This window comes from Vidua macroura, chromosome 11 (assembly GCF_024509145.1).
Source record: "Vidua macroura isolate BioBank_ID:100142 chromosome 11, ASM2450914v1, whole genome shotgun sequence".
Lineage (NCBI taxonomy): Eukaryota > Metazoa > Chordata > Aves > Passeriformes > Viduidae > Vidua > Vidua macroura.
In genome coordinates, this window is record NC_071581.1 from 15,818,676 (window position 1) to 15,838,950 (window position 20,275).

A 20,275-nucleotide genomic window follows, 5' to 3' on the forward strand; every position below is an offset into this window, starting at 1 on the left:
ATTTAGTGATTTTGGGAGGATGCCTTGTCTGTGAGGAACTGTTGATCCAAGGAGGGTGAACCCTGACAGGATGTGCAGCCAAGCAGGACTGCTGCTCATGGCTGGCAGCCCTTGATATGTCATGTCAGGACCCACTCAAACCAGCTTGCTCTTGTCTCAGCCTTTTCCTCTCTGTCCTTAGGGCTGAGCCTCCCTTCTCACAGGGAGCAGAGGGGTACAAGCATGAGAGAGGCAGGATTAGGGCTTGAATGGTCCAGGCACAGGGTGGTAAATGGCTCGTAGGTTTGGCATCGTGGAGTGTGACACCACGCAGGCCCATGGCTTGTGACCTGCAGGTGCAGGAGTTCAGAACCAGCTGTACAGAACCAGCCAAGGTTCAGATTTAAGATCCTGAGCCCCTTCTGGAGGGTCACAGATGAGACTTTTGAAGTGACCACAGAAGCAGTAGGGACAGCAGCACATAATCTTTGGGCGAGTTCTGAGGCACAGAGGCAGATCTCCACATGGGGGAAGAGCTGTGCTTCTCCTGCAAGGCTCTTCCACTAAAACATTCTTTCCCCAACAAAATTTACCTCTGACAAACAGTGGATTTCAAGTGTTTTGTGAAATCACTGCTGGCCAGGACAGAGGGACCTGTGGGATCCTGCCATGTCACAGGAGTGCAGCTGGTCTAACCCATTGCACGGTGCTGTGTTCCAGGTTTGATTGCCATTTCAAACTCACTGAAGACCCCAGGCCTCTGACCAGCAGAAGGACACAGTCTTCATCCATGAAGATATTTTTTGCCCATTATCAGGCTCTTTCAAACAGCCCAAAACCTGACCTCTGCCTGAGGCGAAGTCCCAGGAAGGCTTCTGCAACTAAATGTAATAGCTTTGGTGTTGGATGGGACCTTGGGCATTTAAAACTCGTTAGCCCTATATTTATAAGTAACATAGCAGTTTGGGAAAAAAAAAAAGTATTATTTTTAAAGCTATGAGTTGTACAGATTTTTATTACAAGTGACTCTGTTACTATTTGTTGTGTAAGCTGCACATTTTATAAAGTTTTTGGAAGGGCATGAAGAGAAATTGAGGTATTTAAAAAAAGTAGTCTAACTTTCTGTTTCAGGGTTATAGTGACCTGAAGCTCAAGATTTAACGTCCTTCCTTATGTTCTAAATATGTCTATCATAGCAATAATTTATTTCCTTGGCTTAATACTTTCATTCTAATAAAAGCAATTTCATTGTTATGAATTGTTTCTTCAGATGGTTCTTCCAGTGCCTTGGTGCTGAGCTAATCTCTCTCATAACCATCTCTCAGCTCTGCCACTGCCTGTGCCACCTCTGCTCTGACTGCCAGCTCCACCTGTAAATCCTCAGTGCATTCACCAGAGAAGAGGGAGATGCCCAGGCAGAGACTCCCCTGATGCCACTGGGGAGGCTGACACAGAGAGGGGCTGTGGAGCAGCCAGCAGAGGTGTCAGTAGGAGTGAGGAAGAGGGAGCTGTCTGGTGGAGCTCAGGAGGCACCAAAATTCTTGGCTCTAATTTTAGCCACTTGCCCCCTGTAGCTGCTGTCCCAGTGCAAGTTTCTCTCGCCCTGCTGGCTCAGGTTCCAGTGGCTTAGTTCAGGCTCCATTGTGCTTTGTCCTGGTTGTACCCCTGGTTTTGGAGTGACAGGGACTGGCTCCTTGCTTCATCTCTGACTCGGCCCCTCTTCTGGTACTTCAGTCCCACTGTTGTGGCTTGTTTGAGGAGCTTTGGATGGTGCTGGCATTCGAGACCAAGTTTTGAGTGTAATGGGTTGATTATAATGCTGAATCTTAAGTGCACGTTGTTTGAAGTAGCACAGCGTAACTGGAGGACAAACGAGCCCTGTGTTCTAAGGTGGCTTTTCATGAGTAACATCCAAGGTCACTGTGTGGCTGTGACACCCTCCCTCTGTTCTTGGACAAAATGAAAATTAGCATTTCTGGAAACAGTGGTTACTTGGCTGCCAAGCTCCTGTTTACTCCTGGTTTATGCAGGGCTGTAAATCAGACTCCTGCAGGTGTGAGAGAAGTGCTACATTTGGCCTGAGGAAGAAGATGGAGTAGTAATTTATTTAACTGCAGTTCTCTCCCCTTGGCAGACTGGGGTGTTACACCCCACAGCCACCCTGGAGACAGTGTTCCTTCAAGTTTGGAAATTCCTGTACTGTATGTAAAACACTTGTTTATTTTTAATAAGCTGAATGTTTTTAAACCTTGTTCTTTTTTTCAGACAGCAAAGAAAATACGTTTGACACCTTTGTACAAAATTGCGTGGGAAACAGTTATACAGGGAATATTTTACAAGTTACTATTTTGAGATAATTGCTGGGTTAATGCAAGGTTTCTGGGCTGTCAAGACAGCAGTAGCTCATGTCACAAGTTACTAATGCAACAAGAGGAACATGAAACGTCTGGAATTTCTCAGTTTCAAAGGTTTCTAAATTGCTGGAAAAACCTTTAGTATTGTTTACCTGACACTCTTTTTTCAGGGTTTGATTGATTTGTCTAATAAAGGTTATTTTCTTTATATGAATCTTACTTGCATTGTGTCATGATTTCAGCATGGGAATCTGGGCTGCAGGAGGAGACAGGGAGCACTGAGAGGAGCAGTTGTCCCTGGGGTGTTTCTAAATACCCCCTCAGAGTTCGGGGGACAGGTTGAAGTAACATTTCTCTGACCAAACCTAACCCAGCGGATTATTGGGGTGAGGCTGATGGTGCCTGTCATTTTAAACACTGAAAATTACACAAACAATTTTTTCCCCCTATTGCATATCTGGCACCCAAACAATGAGAAAAAAAAAAATGGTTTTATTGGCATAAGTAGAAATCTTTCCATTGCCAATCTTGTCTTCCACAGAATGAGCTACATGTCAGAAATCCCAGATTAGATGATGCATTTTTGAGAAGGTGCAACCAAAATAAATGAGCTCCTAAACCACAGGTCTTTCCCTGAAATGTTTGTCTGAATTGGAATTTTCAATACTTTTTCCAGCCTTTCTACAAGATAAGTGACATTGTCTGTCCCTTCTTTCTTTTTTTTCTCCCCCTTTAACTAACCAGGGATAGATAAAGTCTGATACTGAAAAGCAGGACTCCCACTCTGCTCTGTGACACTCATGACACGCCTCACAAGGAAAACTCATCGTGGCATTTTCCACAGTGAATCCCCTAAAGTGGGTAGATGGATCCAGTGGACTGTTTGGAAATCCACCCTTCCCAGGAGCACCATTGTCTCTGCTAGTAATGGCCATGGTGCTTGGCCCCTGCTTTGTACTCCCAACAATTCCCAAACATAGCTTGGCCATGCAGGTGTTAGAACTATAAAATCTTGGAATGGGTTGGAAGAAACCTTAAAGACCATCTCGTTCAGCCCCTCTGCCATGGGCAGTGACACCTTCCACTGGACCAGGTTGCTCCAAGCCCTGGAGCATCCTTGGCCTGGCCTTAGGCACTCACAGGAATGGGGAATGCAAGAATTCTAGTTTGGTGGAATGTGGGATATTCACAGGACACTGGTGTTTTAAGCCATCTCAATTTCTGGTGATTGATAGATTTTATAGACCTAATAGATTGCTGTGCCTGTGAAAGGAGAGTGTCCTCTCCTGTAAGCTCCCTGAGTTCTCCTGACCACTGCAGTTTTGGAAAGCATTTTTCAGCTTTAGAGCAGGGACACCAGCAGAGGGGGCAGATGGAGTGTTTTTCAGCTGGACTAATCTGACTTTGCTGATCCTGCCCTTAAAAAACTCAGAAATCTGAAGATGTGCAGATGTTGCACAAATCTGTGATCACAGACTGGTTTGGATTGGAAAAGGCTTTTAAAATCATCTTGCTCCATCTCTCTGCCATGGACAGGGACACTTTAGAATAGATCAGGTGCTCCAAGCCTGGTCCAGCCTGGCCTTGAACACTTCCAGGGATGGGGAATGCAGGAATTCTAGTTCAGTGGGATGTGTTCCTGGCCATACCTCAACAGGGCCATGGTAAATGTCATGGTGCACATTTGTTAATGCAGTAACAGACTACCGAGTTTGCTGCTCTTCCTCTCCCAGCCTTTGGAGAGGGAACATCTTTAAACACTGCCTAAAAAGAAGGAAAAAATAAAAAAAGGGATGATGTTAAATGCAAAATGTTAATATTTGATGTTACAAATATTGAGCAGCATAACATTTTTGAGACAATTCCATTTTAAAAGAATGAAATTGGAAGTCAGAAGAAACTCAGAGTTTAGATAAAACTTGGAGGAAATGCAGATATTAATGTTTGAAAGTAGACTTTTCATCCAGCCAGGATGTACAGACTCACCCTTCACTGGCACAAGACAAAATTACACTTTAATGAAAATAAAAAATACTTACAGCTGTATAGCAAATAAAATCTTTGTGAGAGATACCCATTTAGTATTTTCATTTATACAGATACAGAGTGTAGGGGAGGAGGAAGAGCTGTCACTTTCCTGTTGCACATGACAGTAAATTCAGTGGTGTCCCATTAGAATGAATTTATTTTCAGGCCAACTGAACCTCCTCACAGAGCAGTAGAAAGGGCAGCACCACCTTTTCCAGATTAAAACATTTGTATTCAATAAGATGGGGCAATATAAAATTGTCCTCAAACACAGCAGCTGCTTTTTTTAACTGTAGTTAATTAAAAATTAAACCATAAAAGAGCTCTTATGGAAAGGTCAAGCATGAAATTTGGAACAGTTTCTGTGCTCACCAACCAGGGCAGAGGAGTTGAATGTGACTTTTATTTGGATACCTATCAGGAGCAATGATAAAATTTCACACAAACTCTGTGATGTCCTTCTGCAAACAATATTATCTAAGAATGAAAAAAGTATGGAAAAACAACATAGAAAATCCCACTTTGCCTGCAAGAAAGGCTTCAGCTGCAAAATTAATGCTCATAGGATAAATTCAACAGAGCTGAGAAGAGGTAACTTTGAGGTCTGCGTGTAAAAATGAAGGTGCCTAAACACAAAACTGCGTTGGTCAATAAATGATTTATGGTTATCAGACTTACCCTGTGCAGGAGCTGCTTTCCACATCAGAGATTCAGGAGACAGAGTGACTTTTGGGAATTGAGAAATACCATTCACTGACATTAAAATGAATTAACTCTTCTTCTGCAGATCCCACAACGCTCTCTGGTTCATCCACACAGAAAACACTGAGGGGAAAGAACAAACCTGTAAATTCTAGAACAGCCTGATGTCTGGAATGTTTTTAGGCTATTTCTCATACAAATGGCCACACAAAAGGGGGTCAAAAGCATGTCTGGAAAAGGATGGGGGTGGGGAGGGGAGGGAAACCCTCTGTAAATGGATGCAAGAATTAAAATCAGTAGCTTCCAGAGACAGCTTGTAGCTCCAGACTGCACTGATAATCAAAGATGATGTGGGGAACAAGACTTTATATAGATAATCACATCAACTTCTTATTGCTGATACTGTTCAAGCAAGAAAGATGAAAAATTTTAAGAAAAACAACTGGATAGTAAAATCTTGGTATTTCTGAGGCTCAATCCAATTTTAGGGGACAGTAGAAGAAAGCACCACCAAAACACCCTCATGGCACCATTGCTCCAAGGAAAGTACTCCCAGACATTCCTGAGGAATTCAGGCAGCTCAGGCTCTGTTTGATGGGCAGCAGTGCCCAGCAGCTCCCCCTGCACAAAGGGGTCTCACCCCTGCTCCCAGCCATGGCTTGTGCTGTGCCGTGCCATGCTGTGCCATCAGGCCTGGAGGAAGGAGCAGGGCTGTAATTTATTTAAAAACCAATTAACACACTGCTCACGTGACAGATCTCTTTAATTAGATGCTGTTTGTGTCATTTCTCTTAGAACAGGGAACAGGTGAGAAGCAAGACCCAAAGAATAAAAAAAAACCAAGAAAACCTGGAATATGGCAGCTAATAAATTAACTAATCAATTTGATCATGTGGGATTTTCAGTTAAAAAAACCTAAAGAGGGCTTTAGAACAAACATATAGGAGTGTTCATCAATACTTTATTAATATTTTATTAATATACATTAATATTTTATAATTTAAATATTTAAACAGTTTTTCAGAATAGTTTTTTTAACTTCCTCTGGAGATAAGGTCAAGAGCATTGGTATGAATACAGGCTAACCCATCCCTTAATATCTATATTTTATATTAGTTAATAATTTATACTTTAAATATTAATATCTGAATAAATCTATACGATAACAACTGCAATTCTGGGTCAGTGCCACACCTCAGGGATGGGTGTACATGTCTTGAATGTTGTCTTAGGTTTACCATTATACTGGAAGTCTCAGCTGACATAAAGATAATTAATTTGATTTTTTTATTAATAAGCTTTCCAGACAGTGGTTTGCAGGCTGGCTTTTGTGTCAGGTTTATGGTTTTGGAGTCACTGGTGTGTTTGACATTCTCTGCTGATCAACTTGACTCCAAAGAACATTAATATAAAAGAGCTGTTGGATGCTTTTAGATGGCAGATCTGATAGGGATGATGGAAGAAGGGCAGCCAGATGGTGTTTTAGGATAAGGGGGAAATGTTTTCAGAAAAAAAAAAAAAACCTAAAATAAGGATATTTTTATTATCCCATTGATAAATAAGCACTGCATGAACAAGTGGCTGGTCGCTGCTGCTCTCTCCAGCCTGTGCAGTGTGAGCCCACTGACACTTCCGTGCTTTGGGAGGGGACAGATCCCGTGTTCAGACGGTGCCTGTGGAGTTTTGTGTTGCCTGTGGCTTTCCTGGAGTTTTGTGCCCGTGGCTGTGTTTCAGCTCCGTGTCTGACCCCGCTGTGGCCGCACAGAGGAGCTCCCGATTCCCGGGAAAACATCGCAACCGCCCCGGGCTCCTTGTTCTTCTCAAAGCTCCGTTCAGTGGAGCAAGAAATCCTTGCTGGATTTATGAGGGCGGAGGGATGGACCTCAATGGACAGGAGCCTCGCTGGGTTTTGTAATTTACCTTAAAATCTACTGGGTAATAATCCCAAGAAAATGATGTTACATGACTGTCCGAAGACAGGCAAAATGTGTAGCAATAACATGAACAGGAGGATGCTGAGCTTTTCCCTCCTCTGCTCCATACCCTCCTGCTCCTGACATGCATAAGGCAGGGGTAACACTGCAGATGCTGCAGGGAAGTGTTTAAACCCAAAGCAAAAATCTGTTTCCAATTAGGTCTTTAAAAAAAAAAAAAAAATCCATAGAAACTTTTCTGTTTAGAATTGTTTCCTGACATCACCTGAGCTTCCTGCCAAAACTCCACATTATCTTTGTGTGTTTCAGATTTTACTGCTTGTTTAAGGGTTTTTTTTTTTTTTTGGTTTTTTTTTTTTTTTTTTTTTTTTTTTTTTTTTTTTTTTGCACACCTATGCAGGAATGCTTGGAAAAAGTTTTTTTTTTTTTTCTTTAGAAGTGTGTTTGAGACAAATACTTCAAAGCAGTGACATAAGGGTTTGCTTAAACTCACACCATGTTACATTCATGGACATTCATCGCTTCCGAGGGCTCAGCAGCACCACTGGAAAGGCTCCCAGGGACTTACCAGACATGGGGAAAACTGTACAGAAGTGATTCATTTCTTGTAACATTTATGACCCTTTGTGATTCTGTGGATTTGGGGGTTGTTTTCTTATGTCTTGTCTCATCCCAAAGGGATTATCAGATTCAGTAGCTGGATGAAAGGCTTTGGGGGAACCATGTAGCAGCTTCCACCCTACCAGAGATGGATTAGACTGCTGGTTCCAGCCACTGCATCTCCAGGAATCAAGCACCCACGGAGTAAAGAAAAACGGAAGGATCCTTCAGAGCCTCCAGGGCATCCAGAAAATGGATGTGATTGATAAAGCTCATGAGAACTGATACAGAGCAACCACACATGTGGTGCCAGAGCCAGATGTGCCCTATTGGCATTTTCCAGGAGCTTGGAGTCACGGTACAGCAAGAATGGAGTTACTCCAAGGAAGCCGGAGCATCATAGGATACCTGGGCTGCTGAAGGACCAAAACAAGCTTTTTTACAAACAGAATGTGCAGCCTCTCACAGGCTGCCGTGTGTAGCCTCCAGCTGCTGGATCCCACAGTCCCCTTTGTCCCTCAGAACAGCCCAGCCTGATAGAAAATGTTCAGAAAGCAGCACCTGTAAGCTCACCCACCCTTCTCCCTGTGTTGCCTTCCGATGAGTTGTTTTGGAAAAATGTCCGAGTTGCCGGGTGTTATTTCCAAGGCTGGAAGTGAAACAATTGGCTAAACTACAGGAGCCCAGGGCTGCTCTGCGGACAGGCAGAGGTGTGGGCTGGTCACAGCAGGGGACAGCTCACCTGTCACGGCAGGACGTGGGACATGAGTCCCAGCAGAATTCCTCCAGTCGTGTCTGCTTCTTGTAATGCCCCCCACTGCTGGCAAATGCATGGATTTGGACACAACAGAGAGCTATTTTGGGGACCATTAACACACATTAGGCCCTTAATGAGGCTGGAACTGGTCACAGACTTCTAAGCCAAGTCATGAAAATGCCAGTTCAGTGAGCAGCACATCAGGAATATTCTGTGTCTGACGAAACCTTTTTTTTTTAGGAAAATATCTTAGGTCAAAAGGAGAGAGAGGAGACCTGATTGCCCTTTGCAATCACAGAGCTCCACTGATGTGCTTCCAGCTGTCTTAGCACACGCTGTTGATCTCTTGGAACAGCTTCTATCAGTTATTAACGACTGTTAGCAATCTCTGCATGACATCTTGAAATGAATCTTGGCTGTAGCTGCAGGTCTTCAAACACAGAGCTCAGGGCTACAGGCTTAGAGCTCCAAGTACAAATGTTTTAAAACATCATTTTGAATAAATGGAAATCAGCCTGGAGAAGAGAGGAGGAGACCTTAGAGCACCTTCCAGTCCCTAAAGGGGCTCCAAAAGAGCTGGAGGGAGACTTTGGACAAAGGCATGGAGTGACAGGACAAGGAGGAATGGCTTCACACTGACAGAGGGTAGGGTTAGATTGGATATTGGGAAGAAATTCTTCCCTGTGGGGGTGGACAGGCCTTGGCACAGCCTGCCCAGAGAAGCTGTGACTGCCCCTGGATCCCTGGAAGTGTCCAAGGCCAGGTTGGAGAGGGCTTGGAGCAGCCTGGGACAGTGGAAGGTGTCCCTGCCCATGGCAGGGGGTTGGAACTAAAGGATCTTTGAGATCCCTTCTAGTCCCAGACATTCTATAGCTCCATGATGAAACCAGTGTATCAGATTTGGAAAAATATCCTTGCAGCAGGTGCCCTCTCCCAAATGCCTGCTTATCATTTAATCTTTTTTCTGCAACAATCTTGCCTGGGTCTTTACTATCCACAAACCATCCTGCTGCAGCAGCTGACTAAAGAGAGCAGCCACACTGTTCCCAAAACACCTCTTCCAGCTGAGAAATGCAGCAGTCATGGGAAATGCACCATCATCCCCACTAGGAGGATGTGAACACACACCTGTGAAGCTGTGCACACAGCTCTGGGTAGTTCTGGAGTTCAGAGCAATTATACAATTGTGCTCTGTACAGGGAACAAAACAGACATTAAATACGGACCACGTTCTGTTTTACCTTGCATGGTATCTCTTGTTGTATTTAAATCTGGTGAATCCAATCCTTTTGTTTTCTTTTTCTGCATCTTCCTGCTTCCATCTCCCCCTGTGTTCTCACAACTCTGCTGCAGTTATTACATTAACAAAATGCAGGGATGAGTCCTGGATAATAACATTTTATCTGGAACCATGCCATGCTGGGAAGATGGTAATTTAGTTAATTGAATTCCATCTAAAAGGGTACTGAATCAATATTCCAGCACAGTGCTGGAGCTCGTGGCTGGCACTGAAGCATTGCCTGGAACACACGTGGTCAAACCAATCTCAGAGCACTGACAGGAGGAGCTTGAATTCGAGTGTTGGGTTTAGGTGATAGAAGCTGCACTCTGAGTCTTGTCTGAACACGATTTACAGCCTTGTCTGTGTATTTTGGAAAACATTGTCCATCAGGCTAACAGTGAAATGGAAAAGTACTGAGGAGCAGGGCAGGTACAGCTCCACAGGGAAGGTGTTTTGCCTGGCCCAAGACCAAGGACTGCTCTGCCCCAGCACAGTGCCCTCCCAGGAGGGATGTTCCCTGGGGAGCAGATGTTTGGACAACATATGAGCTCTTCTTGGTGATCCTGCACAGGGACAGAAAGGGTAAAACTTCCCTGGGCATACTGGTATCTATTATCTCCCTCTTCTAGGAACTAATCTATATTCTGAGGACCAGAGTGATCCATCCTCATCAGTATTTCTGGTCAAATTGCTCATCCTAGAGAATAATGACCTCTCAGAGAAGCCAGTTCCCTCATCCCCAGCACACAACTTGCTGTCAAAGCATGAAGCACATTAGCCATGACCCTAGATGATTTTAGAAGCTCTCTAGGGAAGGGACCTTGGGGCAGAAAACACATTTTACAGCTAAATTAATTACAACCGCCCAGCTGATCCTTCTGGGCTACACATCTCAGTGGCAAGGTGGGACATCACCTTGTAAGAGAGTCTGGGTTTGTCTAAAACCCAGAGGAGGTGGCAGTTTCTGGTGGCAGGGCACCACAGGAGACAAGATCTGGCATGTCTCTCCACTGTGGGAGCGTGGCCAGAGAGTGGCCAAGGGGAAGAGACAAGTGGGAAGGAGAAAATATCTTCATGTCTGGAGCTTGGACCAATGCACATAACACAAACACTGGCTGAGACACCTTCCTCCTGCTGGCTCCTCTGCTGCCAGGGAATTACAGGCTGGCTGCAAAGTGTCTGTCTTGGGCTGGTGTGAAGCCAAGCTCAGAGCAGATGCTTGGCCAGAGGAAGGTCATTAGCATGAGGAAATGGCTGCAGGCCCTTTGGTTTGGGCAGTGTCACTTTTCATCACACAGAGTAGATCTGCAACTAATGCCTCAAAGTCTCAGCAGCCTGTGGCACCCCTTCAAGCTTCACTGGGGAAAGAGCTGGACCTGCTGGTCCTGTGGACATTTCTTCAGGTTTTGGTCTTCTCAAGTGCTGAGCAACCCAGCTCGGCCTCTCCTTCTCAGTCCTGTGCTCCACTGGCAGCCACTCCAGGAACCTCTGCTTTCCTGCCTACACTGCTCAGGAAAACTGGTGTTTATTCCTTGCACTTACCTGTGTCTCCACCTGGATTTGACCACTTTGAGGAGCTGTGGGATGTAACTGTAATGCAGGTCACGGCCACAGCACTGCAGGTGCTGTTTCTAAAGGGCATTCAGGCATTCCTCCTGCAAGGATGAACGGGGGAGCCTTGGACATGCACCCACAGAGACAGCAACTCTCAGGAGATCATTACACTGGTATTTAGTAAGATTCCCCTTTTTGGTGAAGACCCAGATCAATATCTTACTCTTCCCAGAAAGCTATTCCCCTCACCTCAGAGGACATGATTTTTTTCAGGCTGATCTGGGGCACTTTGCAGCCAACAGATTCAGCCAGTCTTTACTGGCACAAATTCTCCTGGGGCTGCTTTGGCACAACTGAGATGCCTTTTCCACACTGGGAACAGGGTGCACTGGAGCTGCCTCCTTGAGAACCAAGAAGGCTGGAGGGGAGAAATTCTGTGTAAACTGTGGAGAAAGCAGTGAAGGACTTGAAGAGGTGCTGGAGTGGGTGAGGAGGAGCATCTTTCTGCAGGGGGTGGCAGCACGTGGGAGGTGTGAGAGCTGTGAGCTGGTACCTGAGCTCTGCAGTGGCTCCACAGGCTGAGAAGAAGCTGCTTCTGTTCACGATTCAGAGCAGGGGGAGGCTGGCTGATGGAGAGGCTGGCTGATGGAACTGGCTGTCCTGGGAGATCCCTCAGTCCTGCCTTGCATGAGCCATCACCTGAGAACACTGGCATCACCTCAGCAGCAGGGTGGGGAGGCCCTGGCACAGGCTGGCCAGAGAAGTGTGGATGCCCATTTCCTTGGAAGCATTCACAGCCAGGTTGGACAGGGCTTGGAACAACATGGTATCCCTGCTCATGGTGCCAGGCTTGGAACAAGATGGTCTTTAAGGTACCTTCCATCCCAAATAATTCCAGGATTCTGTGATTCCCAGTCTTGATTTCCCTGTATCAGAAACACATCAACACCTGCAACTCCCCTGCAGAGCTGTCCCCGCATGGGAGCTCCTGTGCTCCACAACCACGTCCTGACCAGGGCCACACACAGGCAGGGGATGAGTCCTGTGGGGCCTGACCTGCTCACCTCTTCCCAAAATAATCTTCCTTTGCCAAGCCTCTAAGGACAGGGCTGAGTCACCTCCACAGACCTCAAGGCATGCAGGGCAGCCTGGCCCTGGGAATTCTGCAGCTCATTTGTGCAGCTGGGCAATGGAGTCAGCAAAGGGTTAAAGTCCCCCGGCCTCTCCCTTCATAAGCAACAATTTTTCAAGAAACTTTGGATGCTCAGAAAGAGCCTTTAGGGACAGACAGCCACCCTCCAAGTCACCCAGAGGACAAAGGAGAGTTAACATCCCCCAGCCCTCACTCCAGCCTGCCACTGGTACAACCTCTCTGACAATGGGGCTGAATCCAGCCTGGAAGACAACCTCTTCCTTCTCCTGTGTTTCCCAAAGCAGGTGGCTGGGATGCAGAGGTGCAGTGCCTTGGCAGTGAGTGAGCCTGTCCCAGCCTCATGTGTGCCCCTGACACATCCCTCACGTCCTAAGCGGTGCCAGTGCCACAGCTGAGGCACCTGGAAATAACCCCTGTGGGTTATTTAGGGAGCCTGGCTCTGAGTGGATGACCCTGGAGGTGGATATGCAGCAGCAGATCCTGGCACTGCCACCCCAGCAGCACTGCAGCAGGCTCAGCCCGTGCCTGGGACCAGGGAAACAGCACCTACACCCAGTTTCATGCACTCGCCGGAGTGACCATCCCATCCCGGAGCTGCCGTCCCATCCTGGAGCCCAGCCTGTTCCCAGGGATCGTTACCAGGAGCTCGTGTGTTTGGTTGCAAACAGAGCAGGAGTGGGAGCCAGGCGCTCGTGTTTGTGTGCCTGCGGTTGCTCAGGCAACTCGGGGCCAGCCAGAAGCTGCCAAAATCCTCGGTGGCCAGGGCCAAGCCCCCGGCACAGCTGCCCTGGGGCGGCGTGGCCGCCCGAGCCCCCTCTGTCCGGCCGGGCGAGCGGCCAGAGGGGCTCCGGCTGCTCGGTGCATGAACACAACCAGAGCGGAGCGTCAGTGCGGACGGGGTTTATTGCAGAGCCGGGTTACAGCGTGGGCCTGCAGCATCCTTTGGTTTGGGCTTCACGGAGGGAGCGGGAGGCCAAGGGGGTTCAGGTCGGAGACCTTTGCAGATGGCCAGGCGACACCAAACTCTCCCGGGGGTGCATCGTGGGGCTGGGCCAGGAGCATCCCGGCGGCTCCGGCACAAACGGCACCGCAGGGTCGGAGCCTCCCGCGGTGCTGGGCAAGCGGCAAAGTCAGGCAGCCTCGAGGTGAGGGCACCGGCGGGGAAGGAAGGAGGCGGCTGTGGTGTAACTGGTGCGGGGTTAAGGCAGGTCCCCGGGAGGGGAGGACAGGCGGCGGTCCCCGGTGGGACAAGGGAGGGTGCCCCAAAAGCCGGGGCTGAGGTAGGGAAGGTCTGGGTGCCGGCGGGGCAGGGGAGCCCTGAGGAGCAGTGCTGTTAGTACGGTGTGGGGCTGGGGCGACAGCACGGGGGACACAGGAAGGGCGGGGGAATCACAGCACAGGGTGGGACGGGCGCAGCGCTGGGGCAGAGCTCGCGGCCCGGTGACTTCCCCAGTCCCCCCAGCGCTGGGCAGCGACATCCCGCCAGCCTGGGGCCGGCCCCGGCGCGGCCTCCCGGGCCCCACCTCACGGGCACGTCCCAGGGCTGTGCACCGACCCCACGGCCGGCGCGCAGGGACCGGGGCGGTGGCGCCACGGGCACCGTCCCTACTTTTTGACTTTGGCGTCGTAGGTGCCCGCGTTCTTGTAGGCACTGACGTAGCCGCTGGTGTCCACGATGTTCTCCCGCCCGCTCTTGCCCTTGCCCTTGCCGCTCTCGTCAAAGCGCTCCTTGTGGGAGCCCGTGTACTTGGAGGTGTCCGTCAGCCTCTCCACAGCTCCTACTGTCTTGGCTTTCTGCAGTGGGGAGATGGGACATGGGAGACAAGAAGATGCTCCATCCCCTTCCCACACAAGTTCCATCCCTTGCCCCACACAAGCTCCTGGCACCCACAAAGACTCTGCTGTGCCCCCTGTGCCCTATGAAACCCTCAGGTCCCCCCCTCACTCAGGGCCATGAGGTCTCCTAGAAAGCATCTGCACAGTGGGCAGAGCTCCATCCTCCCCTCGTGATGATCACTCCTGTTCCCACAGCCGAGGGGCTCCTCACTCACCGTGACACCCACGTTAATGGGCTCCTTCCCTGCCACCAGCTGGCAGATGGCTTCGTACGCCTCCTCTTTGCTCTTGTCCTTAAACCTCTTGGGGGCCAGCTCCTCCAGCGCCTTCTTGAACTCCTCGTAGTTGATGACACGAGCTGTCTTCCCTCTGCAAGAACAAAACTCAGGCTGCCACCAGCATGTCTCTGGGTTATGCCTCCAAATGGGATGAGGTGCATCAGAGACTTTGTCCTACACCACCCTCGGGTCCCTCACCCACTTCTGAAATTCAGCTACAGCTGAATGGGCTGGGCTGGGCACAGCTGGTGCTGAGCTCCAGGAGCTTTTCAGCCACATGCTGTTGAAGTCCCTGATACCAAACACCAGGGTGCATGGAAGTGCTCTAGGACTTAGTGCTGGTGTCAGGAGAGGAGTGCATCCATTCCCACTGCTCCAGCCTGCCTGGGTTGCCCACCATACTCTCTCCCCTGGCAAGCATCAATCCTCCAGTCAAATTTGGAAGGACACGCACAGAGCATCTCTCCCCTAAGCTCCTGGTCCTCATCTCTGGGCCAGCACAGCAACCTGCTCTCCTGCACCCCAGAAAACCTCCCAATGCTCAGCTCCACCTGATCCAGCCCAGAAACATGGGAATTCCTGGACAGAGCACAAGGAGGAAGCAGGTTCTCTACCCGTCCTTGTTCCCACACCCTGGTGTGGAGCATGAAGCATCATTGTGTCCTCAGGGACCCTAAAAGCAGTTCCAGGTGCCTTTTAGCCCTTCAAGCTGCCCCTGTGACTGCCATGGACCAGGGTCCTCCCCAAGCTTGGGCATTGGCTGGCCAGGCCCAGGGAAAAGCCACATCGTATGGGACAACCCTGAGCACCTTCCTCTGCTCCCTGTGGCACTTCTTGAGAGATTGGAACCTGGCAGAGCCAACCAGACCCACCCCAATTCTTGGAGTGGGAGCAGGGGCACAATCTCTGCACCAAATCTGAGCCTCCCACCCCCAAATTTGGGTTGATTTATTATTAGGTCTTGCAGAAGCAGCCACATGTCCCACCTGAAGGTGGGACACTGCAGGACAGCACCCGCAGCTCCGTGACAAGCGGGATGGACAGCCTGGGCACACAGCAGGGGTAGCACAGCTCTGTGGAGACCCCCACACCCTGCCCATACTGCAAAGGCATCCAAGTCACTTACTTCACCTTGGAGAAGACAATGTCCACGTCGGTGCTGGTGACGCTTTTGCCGTCGGTGACTTTGCAGTCTTTGCACAGCTTGGCCCAGTTCTTCCCGTTCATCTCCTGCCCCGTCGCCTTGGTGTCGCCGTAGATGGCGAATTTGCGGAAGCTCTCTTCCAGGGATGCCATCTCAGCATTCCCGGCCATGGGGCTGCAGGACAGGGGGCAGATGGGCCCAGCACCACCCAGGCTCCTGCTGGCTGCACGGCAGAGCTCAGCTGGCTGCTTGAAGGCCCTCGAGGGCAACAGGAGGAGGAGGAGGAGGAGGAGGAAGGCTGGCAAGGGTGGAGGCTCTGCAGCAGGATCGGGGTGTTGGCAGCACCTGTGGGCGTGGGGTGAGGGCTGACAGCAGGCTCAGATGAGCCCCGAGGCCGAAAGCCAAGAACGTGTCTTGGGGAATGGAGGCTCCTGGTCGAGAGCTGTCAGCAGCGAGGCTGTCGGCTCCGGGGCTGGCAGGGAGTGAGTGCATCAGCCTGTCCCCTCGGGAGTGCTCTCCGGGAATGACGCAATGCGTCCGCCTTCCTCCCGCTCGCACAACAGGAGAACCGGCACCGCCGCCTGCCTTCAGCCCCACCTCTCCCCTGCCTCCATCCCCCTGTGCGGAGCTGCAGCACCCCAGCCCTGTGACCTGCCCCCAGGGCCGGGCCAAGCGTGATGCCCTGCAGGGTGACAAGTAGCCAACAAGTCTCTGAAGCCCGTGGCGGCACTGCTGCTGCTGCCCCATCCCCGCTTGCCATCGCCTCGCCAGCCTCGCCCTGGAGGCTCAGCATCCCTCACCACGCGCCGAGTACCCCCAGCATCTCAGCCAGGCCTGGGCACGGCCGTACTCCGGGGAGCTCCAGTACCCAGGGGGTTCTCCAGCACCCCGAGGTGCAGAGCGGGTACCTCACCCGATGGGTGCCGGGGCAAGAGAGGCTGGGATGTGGCCCCGGAGCCTCGGCGAGGGACGGGGAGTGGTCCCTAAGACCGTCGCTAGGGAGGATGGGCGTTGCCTGGCGACCGTCACTAGGGAAGATGGGCGTCGCCTGGCGACCGTCGCTAGGGAGGCGCGGCGGGGCGGGGATGCCGCCGGTCGCCTCCCGGCCTCGTTCTCCCGCGGGCTCCCGCCGCCCCGGGTCCGCACGGCTCCGCAGCGCCAGCCCGGGCTCTCCCCGCCCGGCTGGGAGGTCACTGCCGGCGGCTGCGGGATGCCGGGGCAGCGACGACCCCCGCCCAGCCTCCCCCTGGGTTTTCTCCCTCCCCGTGCAGTGGCCCGGGACGGGCACCGGAGGGGCCGCGGGTGCGGGGAGTCCCGGTCGCTCGGTCACTCACCTCCCGGTCACTCGCTCACCTCCCGGCGCCGCGCTCTGAGGCGGGCGGGGGCGGCCGCCGCCGCCTGTTTAAGGCGCCGCCATGGCGACGGGAGGGGCCGGGCCGCCCCCGCCCGCGGCACGGCGGGAGCGCCCTCGCGGCGGGGAGACGGAGCCCGGGCAGCGGACCCGGACCACCTCTGGGACTCTCCACCACCCCATGAAGCCTCTCTGCTTCCCCACGAGACCCTACCGGCACCTGACCGGTCTTTCCTACACCCCACAAGGTCTCTCCATCGCCCTACAAAGCCCCAGAGCTGTCCCACAAGGTCTGTTTAGCACCCCCCGAGGCCCCACCATAAACCCACAAGGTCACTCCACCACCCCTTCAGCACAGGCTCCCCCTGGCACCCCGGCTGTGCTTTACCCTACAGCCCCTGCCCCTGCCCCACACGGTCACCATGGCTCCCATAGAAGAACTTGGGGGGTGACACCACGGACCAAGGCCTCTGCCCAGGCTGAGGAGGCAATGCCAACCCCTCTGGTGTGTCAGGGACTGTGGTGAGCACCTGTGGCCCAGCGAGACACCCTTGGAGCAGCCACATGCCAGCAGTGCCCACCCTGGCAGCCTGGAGCATGACCACGCGCAGGGCTCCCAGTGGGTGCTGCGAGCTGAGGCAGTACCCAAATATTGTGGTTGTCATGGAGCCCCAACACAACCCACGTCTCTTACTCGCTGCCTCACCTCAGCTGTTTGCCCACAGCCCGCTTTGATCCCAGTGCCCTGCTGGCATGGCTTGGGGGGTGCAGGCCATCGTGGGTGATCAGCTGCAGCACCAGCAGGAGCTGTACACAGCCAGGACACACAGTGTGTGATTTGCTGCTGCCTTGGGGGTCCTGCGGACAAATCAGCAGCTTTGGGAACCAGGAAGTGGCTCAAACATCAGTCTTTGGCTGTGGTCTGTCTGCCCTGGTCCACGTACAGAGAAGCCACAGGTTAAGGACAAACACAGGTGTTCCCATGGCTGAGCTGTCCCAGGGCATTAGTTCTGCTTGTGCACCCAGAGCATTTTGCTGTGGGGCACAGCCCCAGTGACAACCTCCTCCACTTGGCTGAGGGGTACCTGTTCTCTCCTAGGACACTGTTGACAGTTATTGACTGGACAAAGCCACGAGCAACCCACTCACACTGATTCTCTCTTGGATTAGGGTCTGGGGGCCTCCAGAGGTAACCACCAGCCAGCTCTGGGAGTTTGGGATCACTAACTTTACCTTTCACTTCAGAGGTGAGTGCCAGGGTTCTGGCCTGGCACTCACCCAGGGTGAGTGCCTGGGGCAGAGGCCCCAGGTGTATCACAGCCCCTGGCCACTTTGCATAGGCCCAGCTGGTCAGACACATGAAGGACCCCACTTTATTATGCTCCCCAACCAACCCTGTGGCCCCTCCATCGGGGGCTCCACAGGAGCTGCCCTTTCACAGCCCAGCCAGAGGCGGGGTGGCAAGGACAACCTGGAGGGGACAGTCCAGAGTGGGAAGGGCAAGTGTGGAGGCTCACCTGATGCCAGAGTTCAGGCAGATCTCACCAAGTGTTTTCCCTCTCTCTGGTTTGTCCTGGTAGAGTTCAGACATGGCCAGAGAGCCTGGGAGCTACATGGAGGAGGTGGCACCAGGAGGACTCTCCTGATCACACATTCTTCCTGCTCCTCATACAATATGAGAGCAGGTTCCAAAGTGCAGAAGGTCAAAGCTGACAGTGCCTGGCTGTGAAGTGGGAATTTCAACCAGCCTCTCTGCAGGCCAGCAAGGACCCAGGGGTGTCATCCCACCTGCAGAAGGTGGGGAGGAGCTGTAAACTCTCTGTTTTAAGGGCAAGGGAATAACTACTGCCACAGAGGAGGGTGGTTAAGTCTTGATGAAGGTACAGCCTTATCCTTAGCTTGCCCTGCAGCTCCTCACTAAAGCAGGTGTCTGGCTCTGCTTCCAGATGACAGCTCCAGACAGGAACCAGGTAATATCAGCTGGAGTATCCAGCAGGATTTGGCATCTGTGGGCAGCCTGGGAGCCTGGATCCTCCGAGCTAGCAGCAGGTGGAGGAGGACTTGGACATGTGGGCAGCTCTTCTGTAGGTGCTTCAGCTGGTCCTGGGGCTGCAGAGCCCAAGGAGCCAAGCAAAGGCACACGGGGAGAGCCGGGTAAGGGGGGCGCTGAGCCACGACTGGTGAGTTGCCCACGGGGTCGGGTTGAGCAGGTCAGATTTCAGTTCCTAAGGGCTGGGGTTTGTTGTGCGTTTGTTGTCACCATGACAGCCCTGTTGGGATGGAGCGTGGTCCTTGGCCGGCTCCTGCCGTTCCTCATGCAGCCCGGAAAAGGAAGCCCGGAGGAGGCTGTGACTTGGTCCGCAGCCCACGGGACGGGCAGGAATTGAGAGGGAGGTTGCACAGGTCCTGTGATGTGATGTGATGGAGGACCGTGCACACGGCTCAGTGCTCAGCTCGCCGGGGGCCTTTCCCTTCCAATCAAGGTCAGGATGTTCCCAGGCTGTCTCCTGCCCCAGGGACATAATGAGCCGAATACTCCAGCGCTCACCCCAGACACACCGAGGTTCACACACAGCTGCATCCCTGAAGTGCAGCTTCAGCTGCTGGGCTGCTTCCTGCTGAGACTGTGTCCCTCTCCCCACCCTCACGCAGAGTTCGGAGTGCTGTGACTGCTCCGGGCACAGCTCAGAGCTTGCACGAGGGCACAAAGCACAAGCTCTGAGCACCCTCTGTGCTCACTCCCATCCTCTTTGCCCCTCACTTCCCCCGAGGCTGGGCACCACAGCCTCCCGGGACTCATCCCGTTTCAGGAATGAGTCTCTGGCTCGGCCGTGTCTGGGGTGGGATGAGGTTATGCGGGAACGCCGCTTCTCTAGCGCGAGTTGCTACAAAACAGAGGGAAGTGTTTCGGAGGTTGTGCAATATGTACACGGTCACCCCAGCAACAGCGTGTCCACAAGGCTTTAGCGGGGCTTAGCTGCGGCTGCTGAGCGGCGCGATCGGGGACCGGGCCCTGCTGTGTCCGTGCCGGGTGTGCCACTGAGCACGAGCTGCGGTCGTGCCACGCACGGCACCGGGCACGGGAGCCGGGGGAAAGCTCCATCCTCTGGCAGGAACTTCCTTTTGCCCACCCTGCAACTCAAGGCAGCTCACTGAGATGTTCTCAGGACGTGTCAAAAGTAGTGCAGGAACAGACTCCTACAAAATAATTTCCCAAAGGAAGGTCCCCTTGACTTCAAAGACAAAACAAAGAACCTCAAGCCAGGCTCAAAGATCAAAGTAAGCACAATGTGCATCCCATGCCAAGGTGGAGGTTTGGAGCA

The 20,275-nt window shown here is 52.0% G+C and overlaps 3 protein-coding genes across 10 annotated transcripts in view; 2 read left to right on the plus strand and 1 right to left on the minus strand.

Annotated features, from left to right (window-relative positions):
• Positions 1 to 2,547, plus strand: part of PLEKHG4 (pleckstrin homology and RhoGEF domain containing G4) — an 86,478-nt gene extending 83,931 nt beyond the window's left edge. For all 4 annotated transcript variants that reach the window (XM_053987316.1, XM_053987315.1, XM_053987317.1 and 1 more), the window contains one exon: positions 700 to 2,547. In XM_053987316.1, the coding sequence (XP_053843291.1) occupies positions 700 to 705 (6 nt within the window). In that variant the 3' untranslated portion in view covers positions 706 to 2,547. The remainder of the gene's footprint in view (positions 1 to 699) is intronic.
• A 10,681-nt stretch (positions 2,548 to 13,228) lies between these two features.
• Positions 13,229 to 17,014, minus strand: TPPP3 (tubulin polymerization promoting protein family member 3). Of its 3 annotated transcripts, none has more exons than XM_053987312.1 (4): positions 16,936 to 17,014; positions 15,584 to 15,775; positions 14,395 to 14,548; positions 13,229 to 14,137 (listed from the first exon to the last, which is right to left on the minus strand). In XM_053987312.1, exons 2-4 carry the CDS (start codon positions 15,769 to 15,771, stop codon positions 13,949 to 13,951), a joined length of 531 nt encoding a protein of 176 aa, XP_053843287.1. In that variant the 5' UTR covers positions 15,772 to 15,775; positions 16,936 to 17,014; the 3' UTR covers positions 13,229 to 13,948. The 3 variants fall into 3 exon arrangements, with proteins under 3 accessions (XP_053843287.1, XP_053843288.1, XP_053843286.1); XM_053987313.1 differs by lacking the exon at positions 16,936 to 17,014 and adding an exon at positions 16,510 to 16,906 and having other exon boundaries at positions 15,584 to 15,946; XM_053987311.1 differs by lacking the exon at positions 16,936 to 17,014 and adding an exon at positions 16,402 to 16,556 and having other exon boundaries at positions 15,584 to 15,946.
• Positions 17,015 to 17,016: 2 nt separating this feature from the next.
• Positions 17,017 to 18,681, plus strand: LOC128812725 (synapsin-1-like). Of its 3 annotated transcripts, none has more exons than XM_053987310.1 (3): positions 17,017 to 17,474; positions 18,123 to 18,199; positions 18,533 to 18,681. In XM_053987310.1, exons 1-3 carry the CDS (start codon positions 17,017 to 17,019, stop codon positions 18,679 to 18,681), a joined length of 684 nt encoding a protein of 227 aa, XP_053843285.1. The 3 variants fall into 3 exon arrangements, 2 of the variants coding, with proteins under 2 accessions (XP_053843285.1, XP_053843284.1); XR_008438804.1 differs by having other exon boundaries at positions 17,038 to 17,242; positions 18,533 to 18,613; XM_053987309.1 differs by having other exon boundaries at positions 18,123 to 18,681.
• Positions 18,682 to 20,275: the final 1,594 nt, after the last annotated feature.